The sequence below is a fragment of the Chiloscyllium plagiosum genome, unplaced genomic scaffold (genome assembly GCF_037043375.1).
Source record: "Chiloscyllium plagiosum isolate Xiang-an unplaced genomic scaffold, Cpla_swu_hap1 HiC_scaffold_15, whole genome shotgun sequence".
NCBI lineage: Eukaryota > Metazoa > Chordata > Chondrichthyes > Orectolobiformes > Hemiscylliidae > Chiloscyllium > Chiloscyllium plagiosum.
This window is the reverse complement of record NW_028270153.1, coordinates 31,022,951-31,043,684: the sequence shown is the minus strand read 5'-3', so window position 1 is coordinate 31,043,684 and position 20,734 is coordinate 31,022,951. Positions and strand designations below refer to the sequence as shown.

At 38.8% G+C, this 20,734-nt stretch overlaps 1 protein-coding gene across 5 annotated transcripts in view; it reads left to right on the top strand.

Annotated features, from left to right (window-relative positions):
* The window catches only part of ccm2l (CCM2 like scaffold protein), a 118,350-nt gene that overhangs the window by 17,486 nt on the left and 80,130 nt on the right, over positions 1-20,734 (top strand). For all 5 annotated transcript variants that reach the window (XR_015759560.1, XR_015759561.1, XM_043710494.2 and 2 more), the window contains 7 exons: positions 2,143-2,226; positions 3,769-3,952; positions 6,624-6,760; positions 6,851-6,986; positions 11,300-11,363; positions 11,480-11,627; positions 19,400-19,538. Coding sequence is in view for 3 of the 5 variants with exons in the window: in XM_043710494.2 (XP_043566429.1) it covers positions 2,143-2,226; positions 3,769-3,952; positions 6,624-6,760; positions 6,851-6,986; positions 11,300-11,363; positions 11,480-11,627; positions 19,400-19,538 (892 nt within the window). In the remaining 2 variants the exon portion in view is untranslated. The remainder of the gene's footprint in view (positions 1-2,142; positions 2,227-3,768; positions 3,953-6,623; positions 6,761-6,850; positions 6,987-11,299; positions 11,364-11,479; positions 11,628-19,399; positions 19,539-20,734) is intronic.

Genomic DNA, 20,734 nt, shown 5'->3' with positions numbered 1-20,734 from the left:
GTCAATGGCCCCAGGCTAAAATGAACTTCTAGCAACAACATTGATTCATAGCAGATGTAAGACAAATCCCAGAATAATAGACACCGCAGTGTTGTTATATTTTGATGATTTTTTTAAAGCATTTATTGTCACTGAGACCTGTGTTTTTTTTATGTTTGAATGAATTTCTATGGCATCAGTAAAAATTACTCATTAAAAATTGAAACCCTTCCACAATGTGACGTACTTAATATGCATGAATGCTTGTTAGATGGTTTGAAACGTTAATTTTTATCCTTGAGAGAAGGTAGTCCCTCAAGCACTGATTGCAAACACTGATTTCTACTTGTTCTAATGTATGTGAATGAGATGGCAGGAAATTTAGATGCTAATAGATATGAGCACAGTGGGTGTATTTCTGATTGTAATTTAGACCCCAGGAAAATTCCACTTAAACACCCATAGAGAATTTCTCTCCAGAGACTGCAACACCATTGAACTAACACTCTAATTTTCAGATTCATATAATGGTTACATCCACATCAATTTCAGAAGCTATATCATTGCTTGGGCCTCTGAGGTGCGTTATTGCAATCACTTCCAGGTTTATAACATTCCAGATTTAATCATGCTGTCATATAAATCTTTAAGGTGATGATAAAATCCCGGGTTACAACATAATCTAAATCTGTACTCATAGCCATTTCCCTTTGAATGTGATCAATAATGTTTCTTATCTCTATGGCGTTCACAGAGAGGGAGAGATCACATCAAACAACATCACATAACAACCAAATTTGATAACAGTGATAAATAATAGATTCATACATGAATTATATAATTGTACACTACATCTTGGAGCATTCCAATGATTGTAAAGCATCATCTTTGCTAATAGTATATTGGAATCTTGATGTTTGATTGTTATTAAGACACCAAAGTTGCATACCAAGGCCATGATAAAACTAAGAGAGTTCCAGTTTAGAGTTCTTGAAAAAGAACAGGTTAGTGCACAATGTAGGGAAAGTAAACATATACAGCAGCACATTTGAAGCTCAAGAGAACAAGAGAGGAAATTTCAGCAGAGAATTGACTAAAGATATGGGTAAAATCGCAAAATAATTACGCATAGCTAAGTTTAAACCAAAGGGTGAAGGAAGGAGTATGAGTCAGTGGGAGGCATGATAGGTTAGAAATGTATGAAATATTGTGGATTTTCTCTTGACTAGTTTAAAATCACATAAAGAATAACTCCAGTTGTAATCTGCATGTGTCCTTTGGCTCATTCCCATGCCATTTGTTGAATGGAACAATCTGGCTTTGCACCAGTGTTGCAGTTACAATGTAATTATAGCCTGAATCTACAACCAAGACCCAATTTGACACACAAAAAGAATCATTTTAAGCCCAGAAGCTAGTTTACAATTCAACTTTCACATCAATGTTTAGTGACTTCTCTAAACTTGTGCCATATAAACTCATATAAATGATTCCTGAAGAAGGGCTTATGCCCGAAATGTCGATTCTCCTGTTCCTTTGATGCTGCCTAACCTGCTGCGCTTTTCCAGCAACACATTTTTAAACTCTGATCTCCAGCATCTGCAGTCCTCACTTTCTCCATATAAAACTCACCCATATTATTCTCCTTTTCAAGTACATTCATGGATTCCCTTCCATACGTTTGATTAAACTAAAATTTATTATTTCATTAGAATCTCCTGAATAATATTACATAGCCTTCTAAACCCTTAAATGTTAATGATTACTACCGAGAGCAATCTTGATAATTTCATAAGGTCTTGTAAAACTGTTACAATCCACACACCAACAGCCCTCATTGTCACCTTTGAATGAACTAACATTGTATAAATAATGGATTGTTTTGTTTTCTTACCTTTCAATTGCTAAGGAGTAAATTGGTTTGACTCTGAGCTATGTAATTCCATTTAGGACTCTTAAGAAAATCTACAGCAGGCAGAGATTGAGTTAATCCCATTAAACTAATCTAGATTTGAAGTTGCAAAAGTAAAAGAGACATGGTCAAATATTGTGTCAGCCAGTTCTCTTCGACTACCGACATCTTGAAAAACTAGTTAGAATCCAGTAATTTTATACAATCAAATGCACCAGCTTCCTTCTTTAAGTTGCTATTCCTTTCTTCAGTTTTTAGGTCACTTGACATGGGTTTCATGTTCTTTAAATCCAGCTAGCAGAGCTGAACTGCTACAGCTTTTGGATACAGCAAGGGTAAGAGACAAATAATAGACAATAATGTGAACAGCTCATAAAACAGCTGAAAAATAACAATATTTCACAATCAATTCTGTTTCGCAGGTTGGACAATCTGTTCTCATCATGTAGGTTGAGGAATGAATGTTGTCTCGCATGCTCGGAGGTCCCCAATGTCGTCTTCGTGGAGTTGTTAAGTTCACCTGAGAAAGCAGATAGAATCTTATTTTTACATCTTCTCCAGTAGACATGGGGCTGAATCGAAGACTATTGCGATGGTCCAATCTACTGGGGGCAATCATACATGGCCATTTTCAGAAATCCCAATGAGATTTAAAGTTTAATCAGTTAGTTTGCCTGCCCTGGAGTTTCTTTGATTTTTAAGGTAAAGTTCCTACTTCTGAGAGATGCCAGCCAATCACAGGCTCTTTAATCCCAGTCGGCCACAATTTAAGACAGTCACTGTTAGTACTTTAACATGCTCGAGAACAGCAACAGGGAGGCATCCTGTGAGTGTAGATAAGTTACTTACTTCGGCCACTCAGACAGGTTTCAGCAAGCTGGGATGAAAGGTCATTGTGGAGGGGAAGGCTCTCTTTCATCAGGGAGAGGCAACTGCTGACAGAGGAAACTCTGTGTGTGATAAAGGGTTCCAGAGTCCTAAACCAGTAGGGTTCCACATGGTTTCCTCATGTGGAATACTGCCCCTCCCTGCTGAATACCAGCAGAGAGCTATGGGCCACGTACGTGGCCATCAATCAGTCACTTAGGGGTCTCAAGTTACCACTGGGTAAAAAGGCCCACCTTACCTTTCCTGGACCTTGACTTAATCTCGATGAGATAGGAAGTGACAGGAAATCTATCTCCTGGCTTCCCTTCTATTTCTATGGCCTCACCTCCCAGATACTGCTACAGAGCAGTTGTTATATTCTGCTCGTGGCTTCAGCCAAAGAAGTATTCTCTCAGTGAGGTATTAGCCTACATTAGGTGCTCAAATCATTGCTGCTCAGGACCTAAAGCTTGGCAAGTAAAATGCTAAAGAATTTCAAATCAGCACATTATTATGTATTCCCTTTTATATTTTAACATGAATTAAATTTTAAATCAAAGCTTAATGAAAAATTTATAGGGTCACGTTGCTTCTTTGTGATATTCCCACATAAGGAAAGTTAGATTTTTCCAGTTCATGGTTGAATCGTTAGGTTTTGAAAGAACTATGTACTCAGAATTATTCATATAAAGCAATTTTTTGTATAAATTTTGCTTTGAAATAAAGAGTTCCTTCCAGGTCTTTGACCTTTTTATGAATTATCTACCAAAGTAAAATGGTTTTCTTCACCAGTTCAAAACTCGGTTAATATTTCAGAATGCTAATATTGTAATTTATAGAAATTATTTTTATCCCCCACATGAAAGCCATTCGATTAAGATAACTTGGTCTTTTTATAAATTCAAGGAGTTTAGTTGTTAAACTGATGTCACATGAAATAACAGTTTTTTTTTAAAAAGGAAGTAATTAATTAAGAATAATTGAAATATACAGAATCCTACCTTTGACAGCAACAGAAACAACTGCCTTTGCAAACAACCGCAGAGCAGGATACCATTCTGAGTTTGTCTGCACGCTGCCTCCTCTTGACCTGGAGGGACAATGAAGAGTTGATCCTGAGAATTCCAACCCATGAGATTGCTGCTGTATCCTATGTCAGGGATGATGCTATACATCTACTCATTCTGAAGACAGGTATATTAATTTACTTCAAAACATTCAGGGCAAGTTATCAACAGATTTCCAGTGATCAGCGTTGCGCACAATACTAGTTCAGAAGTAGCCCTGTAAGATATTGTCATTTATGTCTGAAGTATAGAGTCATAGAGATGTACAGCATGGAAAAAGACTCTTCGCTCCAACCCGTACATGCCGACCTAATCTAGTCCCACCTGCCAGCACCCAGCCCATATCCCTCCAAACCCTTCCTATTCATATACCCATCCAAATGCCTCTTAAATTTTGCAATTGTACCAGCCTCCACCACTTCCTCTGGCAGCTCATTCCATACATGTACAACCCTCTGTGTGAGAAAGTTTCCCCTTAGGTCTCTTTTATATCTTTCCCCTCTCACCCTAAACCTATGCCCTCTAGTTCTGGACTCCCTGACCCCAGGGAAAAGACCTTGTCTATTTATCCTATCCAAGCCCCTCATAGTTTTGTAAACCTCTATAAGGTCACCCATCAGCCTCCGACGCTCCAGGGAAAACAGTCCCAGCCTGTTAAGCCTCTCCCTCTGGCTCAAATCCTCCAACCCTGGCAACATCCTTGTAAATCTTTTCTGAACCCTTTCAAGTTTCACAACATCCTTCCGATAGGAAAGAGACCAGAATTGAACGCAATATTCCAACAGTGGCCTAACCAATGTCCTGTACAGCCGCAACATGACCTCCCAACTCCTGTACTCAATACTCTGACCAATAAAGGAAAGCATACCTAACACCTTCTTCACTATCCTATCGAACTGTGACTCCACTTTCAAGGAGTTATGAACCTGCACTCCAAAGTCTCTTTGTTCAGCAACACTCTCTAGGACCTTACCATTAAGTGTATAAGTCCTGCTAAGATTTGCTTTCCCAAAATACAGCACCTCGCATTTATCTGAATTAAACTCCACCTGCCACTTCTCAGCCCATTGGCCCATCTGATCCAGATCCTGTTGTAATCTGAGGTAACCCTCTTCGCTGTCCACTAAACCTCCAATTTTGGTGTCATGTGCAAACTTACTAACTGTACCTCTTATGCTCACATCCAAATTATTTATGTAAATAACAAAAAGTAGTGGACCCAGCACCGATCCTTGTGGCACTCCACTGGTCACAGGCCTCCAGTCTGAAAAACAACCCTCCACCACCACCCTCTGTCTTAATAAAATTTCATAATTCTGAATATCAGAAAAAAGCATTTTTTGCAAGTGAATGACAATGCAATGTCCAAAACACTATTTCCTCTCAAACACTGGGTTGTGTACTGGGTTAGACAGAGGTCTGTAGGAAGTGAGATTCATGGGAGTAAAGACTCTTACATTTTTGAACATATGAAATTAAATTTGACAATTCCACAGTACAAAATTGACCATTATTTTCCATTAATTTGCAATACCATTCAGAGTGCGTTAAGATGCCAATTGGGAAATGCCTTTTATTGACCATCCTCTAATTTTACAGCCTTTGCTCTAAGTAATGCTGTAAGTCACACTCTGTGCAACAAGGACCTCCTCCGAAAATGATGTCAGTTTGAATTCAGTCAGGTTCGGATTTCTTTCCTGTCCTGCCCCATTCCCTGAGTGAAATATTGGAAATAGGGGCAGGACTTCAGGATTAGGACATCTGGCATAATTTTAGATAAAACATGCCACCTCCATGACTCCAGAAAAATCAATGCTCCCATATTCTGTTCTGAAATTGCGGCTGACACAATGTTGGAATAGAATGTATCCTCCAAAGCAAAAACAAAGTACTGAGAATGCTGGAGATTTCATGCCTGGTAATATAAATCCAACTGTGCATGGATCATTGAATGAACAGTGTTTCATTCTTCCTTCACTTTGAAAGTTATTACCTTTCTAAATTAGTTGTATCTGTTGAACGTTTACAGCACCAAAATATTCAAAATTTGTGTTGCTTTAAAAATGTGCTCTTTGGATAAAACATGTTTAAATAACCACTTAACTGTAAAGTCATGATTCAAACATCCAATTCAGTATATCCAATATATTTCCTTAAAATCAAATTGTGTTGTGTAAATGTAAATATGCTAGTAATCAATATGGTCCAGACAATTAACCTATGTCTGCATTTAATTTATGTGTTTTATTCAGAGTGTAATTCAATAAACGTTGTGTATGAAGCATACTGCTTTGCATGTAACATGACATTTAATACAATTCAAACCATTTCAGTTCAAATCACACACTGCATTATGTTTCCAATTCAAATCTCATCATCTGATCATGTTTTCAGTCTGCACCATGATGCTTGATGTCAGAGCGAAATAAACTCGCTAAAACTGGCTTTAACCATTCACTGTAGGTGTAAGATAGGAAACAAATACAGACTGCAGGATGTTGCATGGACATAACAGATGCCAAAGTTAAGATGACATTAATAAATTAATTGTATTTTCCTCCAATAGCGATGATGCTATTTTATTTCCTTGATGTGGCACTGTACAGTACATACACGTATTAATGCTTTTGTCTTATCCAATGAATACTACAGATAAAAAATTGCTTTTACTGCTCTTCATATCATTCACCAGATTCTCTATTGTGATCACCCGTTAACTTAAGCTTGATTAATATTGTATGAATGTCCATTATTTGTATCAGCTTAAACAAATATTAGAACTATTTATCTCATATTAGGTCTTGGAGTGGCTGCTGTAGCTGCGGGTGGCAGTTTGGAACGTAGACAAACAACAGGAAGTTTGCCTGATCCCCAGGAAGCTGTGCCCAATTCGGAAACACACTGCAACCTGGTGATACTTGCAGTGGACAGCAGAGTGAGCTGTTTTTATTGTCCGAACAATGAAAAGTTTTGACAGCCATTTTTAACATGAGAAGATTAATAATCTCATTTGTTTTTGAACTAGGATTCAGCTGAAGAATATTGTGCTCTCATCTGTCAGGTGTTTCGTATCATTTATGGAGATCAGACAATAGACTGTGTGGATCGAGCAGGACTCCATTATACTTCCACACCAGACAGACGTTGGTTAATGGAAAGAAGTATGTTTCAAATCGAAAGCAGGCATATTATTATCAATTGCTCATATCAAATGTGTTTATTCAGTGTTGTTGACAGCAGCATCGAGGAACAATCGTAACATCAGCAATATTGCCACCAAGTACAGAAGAAAATGACAATTTATGTAACGTTTGCATAGATGTACATGTACCTAAAATAATTTTTCACTTCTAAATTCTTCAAACTATTGTTTTAAACAAGAACAGTCTACCTGAACAATCCTGAGCTATGACTTATACAGCTGCATAGCATAGATCAGCTCCTTTCCAATTCTATGCACACACACAGACATACACATACACAAGGACACAAGAAACAGTCAGGGTAGCAACAATAGTTTGCGACAGTGCCAACAGCTCATGTCTGGTAATTCTAGTATTCATGATTTGGAAACACAGAGAATCAGAGTACACACCAACCTAACCTTAACTCTTAACCTAACTTTGACCCTTACTAATGCCCAAACTAACCTGAGGCCCCTGATCTGAACTCTAATAAATGTAATGAGGGTATTTGTGTAAAAGAAAATCTGGTTTTTGTATTATTTGAACAGTATCCATGTTGAAAAAATGGGCGGGGCAATCAAACATGAATTGCACTTTGCTTTAAAAGCACTTAGTTGTTTATAAAGTACTTTGCGATATCCTGAGATCCGTAAAGACATCATTTAGACATAAGATAGATCTTGTGCAATAGCAAACTCTCGCGAATTGGCAGTATGTCCTTCATCTTGCCTGATTATCTTTTCATTTGAAGTTGCACATTTTTACCCCCATTAAAGACCTTGCTTTCTTTCTTTTAAATCATTTGTTGTGAGGCACCAGATAAAAATAAGTTTTTGATAAACTGCTATAATCAGGGGCTGAGAAGCTTTGGCTAGTTTCATTGCCATCGATCCTTCCTGCTGGTATTAGTCCAAGGGGAGTTTTTAAGAACAGATATTAAACTTGAAATGTTAACTCTGTTGCTCTCTCCACAGATGCTGAATTTCCCCAGCATTTTCTGTATTTATTTCAGATTTCCAGCTTCTGCAGCACTTTGCTTTTATTTGAGTCTTGTTTACATATTTCTTAATAGTTAGTAATGTAGCATCTAAGCTGCATGATGGTCTTTTGGGAGACATCAGACTAAACCTAAGAGTTCTTGTTACTACTACTGCAACATTCTCACAACTTTGGTAGCAAACAAAGAACTGGTTAACTCCTCCTAGGAATAGTTCTTTGTAGATATGTTTTTATTCATCCTGTTCAGAGATGTTGTTATACATCTTTGGAGCAGGTAACACTTGGCCCAGAGGTAGGGACATTACTGCTGCACCACAAGAGCCCTACACAGTTCTTTATATCCAGACACAGCCTATTTCATAATGTCAGTTTACTCTTTGAGATACTAACTGCTTTATATGACACCTTTGAGACCCATGAAACTGTTTAATATCTCTCTATTTTGCGTGTTTGGAAATGCATATTTTGAAGAACAGCAAAGGATTTATCTCTCAGTTAACATTACAAAAACAGATTATATGGTCATTATCACATTACTAGAATAGTACAAAAACACTATAACATGACTGCATTGATGATTTTAGGTCTGCCTTAGTTAGAGAGTGTGAAAGGTAAATCCTCTGGGATCCCTTCCCCAAAACACGCTAACTACCATTGTAAAGTTGCCTAGAATATAATTGTACACTCCCATAGAAGAAACTGAATTGATCCCAAACTAGTTTCATTGCATTACAAGTGAGTTAATTCTCTTTTTGAAAAAAACTGTGATGCAAGTATTTAAATTTGAAAATTGATCTAGATGTAGGTTTGCTTGCTGAGCTAGAAGGTTCATTTTCAGATGTTTCGTCACCATACTCAGTAACATTTTCAATGAGCCTCCGGACGAAGCACTGCTGATGTTTCCGGCTTTCTATTTACATGTTTGGGTTTCCTTGGGTGGGTGCTTTGATTTCCTGTGGTGATGTCATTTTCCATGGTGATTTCATTTCCTGCTCTTTTTCTCAGGGGGTGGTAAATGGGGTTCAAGTCAATGTGTTTGTTGATAGAGTTCCAGTTGCAATATCATGCTTCTCGGAATCCTCATGTGTGTCTCTGTTTGACTTGTCCTAGGATGGATGTGCTGTCCCAGTCGAAGTGGTGTCCCTTATATGTATGTAAGGATACTAGCGAGAGTGAGTCATGTCATTTTATGGCTAGTTGATGTTCATGTAGCCTGGTGGCTAGTTTTTTGCTTGTTTGTCTAATGTAATGTTTGTTACAGTTCTTGCACGGTATTTTGTAAATGATATTAGGTTTGCTAGTTGTCTGTATAGCGTCTTTCAAGTTCATTAGCTGCTGTTTTAGTGTGTTGATGGGTTTGTGGGCTACCATGATGCCAAGGGGTCTGAGTAGTCTGGCAGTCATTTCCGAGATGTCTTTGATGTAGGAGATTGACTTGGACCACATTTACCATGCCCTGAGAAAAAGAACAGGAATTGACGTCACCACAAGGAATGGCTTCATCGACCCAAGAAACCCAAACATATAAATAAAAAGCAGGAAACGTCAGCAGTGCTTCATCCGGAGACTCACTGAAGATGTTACCTAGTATGGTACGAAACGTCTGAAAATGAACCTTCCAGCTCAGTGAGCAAACCTACATCCAGAACCTCAACCTGAGCTACAAATCTTCTCAAAACTTGAAAATTAATGCTTCCTGTCTGAATGATAAGGGTATACTTGGTTGGCAGGTTATTACTCATTTCATAGGAAAGAATTAGACTACCATATATATGTGGTAAAAACAATGACTGCAGATGCTGGAAACCAGATTCTGGATCAGTGGTGCTGGAAGAGCACAGCAATTCGGGCAGCATCCGACGAGCAGCAAAATCGACGTTTCGGGCAAAAGCACTTCATCAGGAATATATATATATATATATATATACAGCTCTGAGTTATGTGGTCACTCTCTGATTAACGCCGTAGCAATATAAACCTTTATTATGTTGGTCCACTAGCAACACCAAAGTATGAAATGTTGCACATGTCATTGAAATTTATTATTGAAATGACTATCAATGAGTTATAGAAGATAATATGGTGTAATGATTAGCTTTCCTGTCTCTGAATCAGAGGATTTCATTCTCACCACAGGATTTGATGAATAAGGAAAGCATGCTTGTATCATGGCTGAACAAATTGTGTATCAATCTACAAATATTTCCAACGCATGCCAATGGCAGGCAGTAAGAATGGAAAAGATTCCTGGTCAGACATATGATTGAAGGAAAACTGCAGTGTTATCATCACTATCTATTGTTTCTGATTACAGCATGCATGTGAAAGGGCATTTAGGCTCCTGGCATGATTTTTGATAGACATACATCTATAAGTTGCACAAACATTAAATTATAAACTGAAAATAATTGTGATGTTATCTTTAGGTTAGTTTCTACTATTGGCTCCAGATTTAGCATACTCAACTTCTGGAGGTATTAAATAATATGTTGCAAATCTTTGTGAATACATGTTTTATGGAAGTTGTTGGGGAAGTATCAGCAGATTATACTGAGAAGTACAAGTACACATTCCTAAAGTGTTTTGATGGTGAAATCGCACTGTGACTTTAATCTAACATTTTACTGTGATTGACAAGTAAAGATACAGGAGTTTTATTATTTAAGTAACTCTAAAATAGTGGGATAAAGAAAAATAGTCTTAACATTGTTAGTTGGACTAGGCAGAGGGATGAAGTAGAGATGCCTGTATAAAAGTCATAGTTTGGGACATGGGTTACTGAATCCATGGTTGCTGTGTTTGTGATTTGTCAATTCTGTATCTGGGCTGCAGGGCAGGTTTGCTTAGTTTCATAATGGATGACCTGCTTCTTGCAGAGCATTATTGATGTTCCTTTCACATTGGCTGTTCCTTTGTTGGAGATGTATTGCTGTGCAAAGCCTTAGGAAACTACAGAAACCAGTAAATTGTCTCTTCTACATAACTATGTGATTCATGCCAGGTAAGAAGCAAATGATTATAAACAGGCTAAGGGATAAGACTAAAAAGCCAAAGAAAAATACTCAACTGTGTTTTTTCTTTCTTATTAAAGGGGGAAACTATGGTATAGAAAAAGTCAAAATTTAAAAATCATGCAGCAAAAAATTATTTTGTTTTAAGTGTCAATATTAGAAATAAATATTTGACTGCTCACAAAGTTCACTAATAACTTGAAACTAATTTTCCTTACAATGTGAAGCACTGTAACTCTAAATATTTTGCTAACAGTCCCCTTTTCACTGATTCTTCAGGTGACAGTAATCAAACCGCTCAGACGTACGGCTATGAAGCAGATTTTAGCTGCTGCAGCTCCTTGTAAGTATTCCTCATTCTGGAAGTGTGTTTTGAACAACACTTGAATAATAGGCACAGAATGTTTCTATTCTAAACTATGTTCTTCTAGTTTCACCTTTTTCTTTTCCTGAGCACAGTGATGGGTCACAGGACATATACGAACCTTACTGCAATGGTAGTTCTTCCCCTTCATTCAGAGAATCACAATTCAGCCAAGGCACAGCTGGCAGTGAGAGTGACCAGAGTAGCACTGGAGCTGATCTGCTACAGGATTATATGACAACTGTAAGTAAATATTTTGTGCATCATAAGTGAGACATTGCAATCTTTATTCATCTAAAATGACAGTATCCAATTAGATTAGATTACTTTACAGTGTGGAAACAGGCCCTTCGGCCCAACAAGTCCACACCGACCCGCCGAAGCGAAACCCACCCATACCCCTACATTTACCCCTTACCTAACACTACGGGCAATTTAGTATGGCCAATTCACCTGACCCTGCACATCTTTGGACTGTGGGAGGAAACCGGAGCACCCGGAGGAAACCCACGCAGACACGGGGAGAACGTGCAAACTCCACACAGTCAATCGCCTGAGGCGGGAATTGAACCCGGGTCTCTGGCGCTGCGAGGCAGCAGTGCTAACCACTGTGCCACCGTGCCACCCACAATTACACAGTCTGAAGTGTGAAAATGTTTCCCCCTTTCATTCTCACCTTATTCTAATTGATTTATTTATTGTACCATTGTCATAGAGATTACTTAAATATGTAACTGTCACTTCCAAAGCAAAGTTTTTGAATTGGTTAATTACAGTGTCCTCGCCCCTCTTTGAAATAGATCCCTGGAGGCAATAATCCTTAAGATGTCAGTCTTCAAACCCTTCTTTGGCTAATTCAGACTTATTGGCAGGCTTATTCAGCAGCAGGTGTCATCACAGTTGAATCTAACTCTGTTTCAATCCAAAGTTTCTACGCCCACACAGTATTGAAACGAAATGTTGAATTGTAAGCATGATCAGGAATCTTGGCTGTATTATCCTTACCAGTCCTGAGGCCAAAAATTGATCTGCATCACCACTGCCATCAAGGTTGTTCAACTGAGCAAAGATCATTCATTCATGTAGGATCCTCCTGGTATTAATACTCAGAGTTACACCTCATGACATGCTTATCCATGGAACCTAGAAATTGATTACCCCTTCCAGACAACTACAATTGTTGATTTCTCTTTAAACAACATGCCTACTATCTAAACATCTGGCAGAGCTCAGTGAATGGTTACTCTTATAACCAGCAACTAGAACAATAAGGAGATTTCATTTTCTTCCATGTTTAGAAACAACATTTCGAGTTTTCCAAATGGGACACTGAGATTGAAATTCACCATGTAGACATAAAACTACTTCAAACTATTCTGTCACACACTCCAGCAAGTCCATGAGTGAAATTTTCCCAACATCTAAATGACAAGGGCATTGGCAAGAAAGTTTGAAGAATACAGTGAGATTGGGGAATTGAGATTATCTGTGTTAGGACAGAAAAGTTCAATGCTTCCCTTAAGGATTCGACAGCCAAATAGGAATCTTGTCAGTGAGCAAGGGCATATTTGCAAATATTAGCATCTCATTATTATCTGTTTCACCTGTTACATGCAGGTTGCTCTTCTCCCAGGTACCATGAGAAAATAAATGGTGCCAATTTGCAACTTGAAGTCAAAACGATAACTCGTTGCATCTTCTTCAGGCCTCCAAGGTGCCAGTGATTCCAAACATCTCAGGACACACTCCATGCACAGCAATAGCCTGCACCCACCATCCATGGAAGTTGGCATCAGCAAAACACTCCCTTCACTACATCATCATGCATTTCACACAGCGCTTTGGTGCCCATTCACCTGTTATATTGCAATGCTGTCCTTCACTTTTTCCATTGTTTAATGAAGGTTAACATTAATAACTGTCTGAAAGCTTCACAATACATGATGACCTATGCAACAATAGCAACATGATATGTCAAGTTGGGAGTTAGAAAAAGAATAGCACAAGGTTGTAATGTCATATGGCACTAAGGAAGGGGACCTTCTGTGCTTTCACTCCTGTAGCTACAAGTAAAATGACAGTCAATCATACAGGTGATGATTAAAATACAATTTATTGACAAAATGTCATATTTTATGTACAATGAAGTATTACCCATGCCACCTATGTGCCTCCAGAAAGATTACTTTTTCCTTGCCCTCTCACTACATGTAAGTGCAGTCCCAGAGTCCCTACTGGGGAGGAGGGAATCTGTCCTATAGCACAGCTTGCGTATTTGTATTTCACTAGAATCATAAAGAGAACACAAGGCAGAGGGAGAGTAAACTTGAGCAGGGAATATTTTACTGTATGTCTCTCATCTCCATGGTTTTTAGACTGTCCTCTTAGTTTCTGCCTCCAGGTCACCTGATGCATTCTCTTAAAGAGGCAGCACGCACCCCACTACATATGTAACAGCTTGGATGGGCAGGCCTGGGCGTGTTTGTGGATAGAGGGGCTAAACATACTAAGAGTGTGCTGTCCAGATGCAGACTCAACCTCCCTAGCTTGAAGTCCATAGGGTTATAAGGTCATAGGTAGGGTGGAGGGGAAGGGGTCAGGTTCCATTGCAGCATCCTGACAGGAGTCATTTGGGGGGTCTGCACATGGTTCCTCCTCTGAATGGGTAACTGATTGCACCACCTTAACTCACTGAAAGGAAGTGGAACTGGCGTGAGGTTAAGGTCCCTTATCCCTGCTGTCACCTCATTGTTGATATTGAGCACCAATGATTAATGTAATGGAGTACTAGTCTGTTTACATCTCTGGCAGCCACTGTGTGTCCTATTGGCTTTCCATCACAATGACCAATCTGGCCATGGAGACAGCCAGTAAATGCATTGCCAGAACCAACCTGGTAAAGGGAGCCCTGGTGGACTTCAATCTTCTATCCAATTTTTCAACTGTCTCTGTTGGGGAAAAGTTAACATTATTTGCCTGGAAGCCATCTTCCTAATTCAGCTGAGAGTTCCATTTTGTGTCCCCAGCCAGAACTTTGCTGGCTATGCGTTCCTTATTTGAGGCAATGTGAAAGGTTGTCCTTATCTTCCTTCTCAAGATAGTATCTCCTCCCTTTGCTGTAGAACCAGTCAAGCTGACATAGACTTTCCAATTAGTCCCCCTTCCTTTTCTAGTTATTGCCTCTTCACGGTCATTCAGCCAATTAGGGATATCTCTGCTTAGTATTAGCAATCTATGTAACTAGAGCAGGTGGTGATACCACTTAATCTGTCCATTTGTGGAATGCATAACAGTGCTTTAGTTTTGAACTTAATGACTAACCTCTAATTTAGTACCAACTTGCAAGCATGCCAAACTGTGTAATTAACGGTCAGCTCCGAGCTGTTTTCTCTATATAATCCTGTAGTATCCTGATGTACTTTGGAATAACAGCGAGCCACAGTTAGGATGGTGAATTCCCCCTGATATATCGTGTAATAAACTAATCAGTTTGCAAGGTCTGAGTCTGAGAGTTTTTGTCAATAGTCTCTAACCAATGCTTGCTGTTCCTGCATCTGCTAATACATTTGCACAAAGTTACTCATAGCGGACAGCATGGAATCCTCTTTACCTGGAGCTAACCTGGACTTGGTCTCCAAATGTGTCTTGATTCTAATCTAGCCACTGAAATGTCAATATCTGAGCTGGTGGAGGGTGCAGGAGGCAGCCTTGCCAGTATTTCCTCTGAAAGATCTGTGGCCTCTCCCTCAGCAGCAGGAGAGGAGCTGATAACTGGAGGGGCTGGCCTCTTGCGGACTGGAGCAGAGTGCTGTTGGTATCTGCAGAAGACAAAAGAGGGAATGAGTGATGGAATGATGGGTGGGTGGGGGCGCAGTGAGGGAAAGCTTCAGCATTACATGAATACTTTGACATTGGTGATTATTGGGAAGCAGCATAGCACACCACAATGAATCTTACCAACTGCTGGAACATGGAAGTCTCAGCATCACGAGTGGTCACAATCTTCTCTCAATAATTTAAGGGCATTCTCCTCCTAGGGGGTGAGGAGACAAATGTCATCCACCCCACCATCCCTCTTGAGCATCTCAGACCTATCATATCTCATTTAGTGAGATGAAAATAATTGGCACAGCTGGTGTGGGTGGATGAAAACTGGCACACTATCCCGAATTGAGGAAGTGTAGAGGATAGGAAGGTAACTAGTAACAGTACTTTACAGTAGAAAGATGGACTGGGTGAGATCCACACTGGAAGAAGATATTACGATGTTGTGGGAAGTGGATGCAGTAGTGGAGTTAGTGGGAATGTGAGGTAGCAGAGAGAAAATGGTGGTACTTACTCTGGCAGAGCACAGAAAGTCAATGACATTTTTGTGGCACTGCTGCACCTTCCTCCAGACCACTAACAGTGTAGTCACTCGAGTGAACTACTTCAGAACAATTTGGCAGGTGTTGGGGTCTCCACTGGTGGTTCTGGGAAAAGAGTACAACCTTCTCTTTGCTACCCCATTCGTCACGATCTCCAGGCCCCTGTTGGCAAAGCAGAGTGCGAGTTTGCCATATTCTGTCCAAATGTACAGCAATGTGATGAGGCCTGCAGCATTCGAACTGGTGTGTAGTTGGGGTTTAAGTATGACTGTCTCAGCCAGAATGCAAGTAAAGGCTAGCACTTTCACCTGTGCTAAGTGTGAGATTGTATAAATTGGTGCCATTGAGGTCGGATATATACTTAATGAGATGAACAGCAGAAAGTTACATGAGTAAAGGCACAAGGGCTTGCAGACAGAAATTTGACATGAATCTTCCCAAAACTGATGCATAGCCATAATGTGGGCTAATTCAGTCGGGAAGGAAATTTGTTCACAAAGCATCAGTTCGCAGACTTAAGTCCAATTCCTGAGAGCAGACACCATTCTGGACAACATGCTCAGCCCTCACAGCATTCTTCTTCAAAATCAAATCCCCCTTTACAAAAAAATAGCACTTTGTACATACTTCAAGGTATGCTTCTTACTGAATATAAGGAGTTACAAATGTAGAAAGGAGAAATGCTTTTCTGCTTCTCCCATCCACTCTATTATCTAGCCCCTTATATTGGAGCTGAATAGACTGCTTATCTGTATAAACAGTCAGGGAAATGGGCATTGCTGACTTGGTCAAAAAGTATTGTCCATCTCCAGTTGTCTTGGAGAGATGGTGATGAGCAACCTTCTTAAATCAATGCAGTCTGTGATGTAAGTGTGCACATAGTGCTGAAGAGCAGGCAGTTCCAGGATCTTGAGCCATCGATAGTGAAGGGCAATGATATTGTTCCAATTCAAGAAGGTGTGTGGTTTGGAGGGGAACTTGAATGATGAATCTTCATTATGCGCATGAGTATTAAACTTGTGGTAGCAGCCTGATTGTATTTACTCAATTAAATGGTTTCTCTGAATAGTGGTTCACAATGTTAGTTTTACTGTTAGTGACAAATTAAAAACTTACTTTTTTATTTCCTTAGTCGACCCTATGATAGAATATTTCTTTAAAAAAATTTTACAATAATTTGTTTTGTACTCGGTAGCTTAATTACATTTACTCCACATAACACACACCTCAGATTGTTTTTGACAACTTTATCAATTAAGATACATACTAAATAAATTGATTGTAGTGACAAATATATAATGCAACACTACAAGATGATTCTTGTTTGAATTGTGTGTACTGTCACTGAGTGTGTGGCTCAGAAATCCAGCACCATTTTTCAGATACTAAATAGTTTTCTAAAATTCCAGTATGAGGAACATATGTTCATTACAAGCCAAACAAGTGTTGTCTGCTATGTTGGTAAAAAGCAAAACACTGGGGCAAAGTGCACACACCTCAAGTAGACACCAAATCCTTCACAAATCTTACTAAAAGGCCTAATTCTTATTTGAGGCACCTATTGCAAGACTAGTTTTCCCTGCAGCAGTCAGGAAAACAAAGTCTACAAAAGAACATAGATACACTGTAACAAATTCAAAACAAAGAATAGGAAAAATCTTGTCATACTGAGGGAAGTGAGACTGTGGATTTCAGAAGTAGTATTTATAATTGTGTTAAAAATTAAGAATATTTTTGATAGCTGATTGAAGGTAACAGGATAGAGGAACACTGTAGGCAAATGGGATTTAGAATATTACTCAAGTTGGAAGAAAACACCTGTATGAATTGATTAGGTTTTAAAATGGGACTCAGGCATACCTGCGTCAGGGAGAGGAAAACTGACCAGGGGGTTCCCATTCCTGTTTGCAATTGCAAGTGACTTAGCAAGGACATCTGGTAAGGACAGGGTTGCTCATGGCTCTGATGTACTTTGCAGCCGAATGACCTTGGCAGCCTTCATTATCGAGGGCCACATTTCAATTGTGGCCAGTGAATGAGGTATTGGAAGACATCTGGTGCCTCTGGAACTGTGCACCAATAAGAAGTCAATAACTTCAGGAGGGAATAAAGTTTATTACAGCAACATTATAATAAATACTTAGCTTATAGTTGTTGCTCACTTCTGATTTACTATACAGACTCTTCTCCATTACACTGTATTGGGATTTGCTCTTAATCTCCCCTTTTCAAATCTAAAATTTGTTCTAATTTCTTTTCACTACTGGAGTTTGCTGTCTTGATACAAATCGCAAAGCCATAAATTGAATACTATAACAAGGTCCTTCCTTGTATCAAGATTCTGTGGCAGTAATAGAGTATGAAGCATACCAATTTTTTTAAAGGGTAAAATGGGGACATATATACCACAATTGCTCTTATGCTATAAATAAAGCAGTACAAATGCAAGGCCATTTGTTAAACAGACACTTTATTGCACAGATGAGCTTTTGAAACCTCAAAGGCCTCTTCTGAAACTGATGTACTGCTTATTGTAAGCAAGCTATGAAGTAAATTTATACCAGTGTCAGTTTAGTTTGACAAAACCATTCTAATGGAGTGGTTTATAAAAATAATATTTTTTTCTGCCAAAAAGAATGTCAATACAGTCTGGAGACCATAAAATGCTCTTCAGAATTATAGCAACATTTCACAGGGCTGGCCTTGAACAAGACAACTGTATATCTTCCACTCAAGTGAACCATGGATTAGCTCCAGGTAAAATGTCTTCTGTTTACATTGAAAATGCACTGGGAAAAAGTACCTATAATCATGATGAGAAAGTAGAAAGTTTGCTTCCTCAGTAAAATTGACCCCAATAGCACAATCTATTGAAAAAAACAGCTTATATGTCACAGCGTTGATGGAGAATTTCATATAAATAATGTGTGCACAAGCCAGCAAATCCAGCAGTGGTTGGTGTGGGTGAAGGTGATCAACAGGCATTATTACTGGGCACAGAGGAAGAGAAATGTAAAAGCTTACCTTGTTCTCAATGCACAGACAGAGATGCAAGTCACTCACTGAACAAAATGTTTTGAGTTCAGCCACAGATATTGCTCCACACCCAACAATATGGTTGATTTGAGCTCATCAATGGAGGCAATATTAATAGTTTTTCCCATACATATATGTAAAACAGGCCTCCAATGTCTTTCAATTGTCCTCTAGGTGTTTCCTTTCTCCTTTGAGAAGGTTAATACTGTTAAATCTTTCTATCCACGTTTATAATTTTCACTCATTGATCAAGACATGTGACCAGAACAAAAAAATGTCGACTGTCCAAATTAAGCGATGCATTTTTAAAATACTGAGGAGTTTCTTTTTTTTTAAAGCCACATATTTATTTGAGGATTAGCATTGCTGGAGGGATTTATCAATCTTTCTGAGAATTAGTCATGAGCTATGTTATGATATTTTAAAAATTCCAAGTTTGACAGTTTTGCATTCCATCCAGCAAATGTTCATACCTTGTTAATGATGCTTCCAGGACAATCTAAGTAATATCTGCACAGAGGCCTCATATCACAATAAAATAAAACCATCAAAACCCTTGCACTGAGACCTATTGTTTCACACTGAGGTTATTGTGCTTATCTTTTTTTATAGCTGAGAACAAAGTTGACAGCACAAGAAATCCAACATTTTGCTTTGCTACTCCATGAGTATCGATCTGGTACATCAATTGAAGATTATTGTGCAGATCTTCTTCGCCTTTATGGAGAAAAACGGAAGTTCCTTCTTTTAGGTATAAGATTACATTGTGCTATCACAGCTGATGAATTCAACCTTAGACTAGATTAGACTAAAGAAAAATGTCTCTTCTTTTAGAAAAATCCATTTTAAAATGTATTTTATATGTAGAACAGAAACTGAAAGTGACAATTCAAAGTGAAAGGGGATTCTCAGGGCAAAGTAAGTTAGCAGTATCGCACTGTGTGATTGGAATTCAGCCTTACATGTAGCATAAGAACATAACATAAGAATGTAAGAACATGAGAAATAGGAGCAGGAGTAGGCCATCTGGCCCTTCGAGCCTGCTCCACCATTCAAATAGATCATGGCTGATCTTTTCATTGCCTTAGCTCTACAGACCCACTCACTGGCCATAACCCTTAATTCCTTTACTGTTCAAAAATCTCTCCATCTTTGCCTTGGAAAGATTCAACAAGGTAACCTCAATAGCTTCACTGGGAAGGGAATTCCACAGATTCACAATCCTTTGAGTGACGAAATTCTTCTTCAAATCAGTCCTAAATCTGGTCTCGCTTAGTTTGAGGCCATTCCCCCTAGTTTTAGCATTTTACATCTGTTGCCTTAATTGTCACATGGATTGCCTTACCTAAACCAATTCTGTTAAGAAAGATCCAGCCACTGTTTAGTTTCCAATAGGAATTAAGCATAGCATCAGTCAAACCCCTTTAGTTCTTGGAAAGCACATTTGATATAATAATTTAATGCATTTCTTCTACACAGTCAAAGATTCAAACTGATTGGTGCAAACAGAATAACAATGCTCTCTCTCAATTACAATAACACAGAATTAATTTATTTAATTTAGCACAATGTAACTAATTGCCCACACTCCCCAGTAAGTAAAATTCTTCACAACTAAAGCACATTTGGAAATAGGCCACTCGTAACTCAGATCTAAAGACCATTTCTTAATTCTAACTGGCTTAACTGAGGTGGAGATAGGAAGGTAGCAATCTGCCATCCCACCACCTGAGTAAAAACATTCCATTTCCAAACTCACCATGCGGAGAGCATTAATATTGGCAATCATGTCTGATGTTAAAGAAATGGGGAGGAGAGAATACAGATGCCATTTTCATAAGATTGTTCCTTTATTTGAAATTGAAACAATGCCCTTCGGACTGGGTTTATTGGTATATTTACAGGTAGTTTAATGTTGATCACATAACAAAAACTAATGGCTTGGCA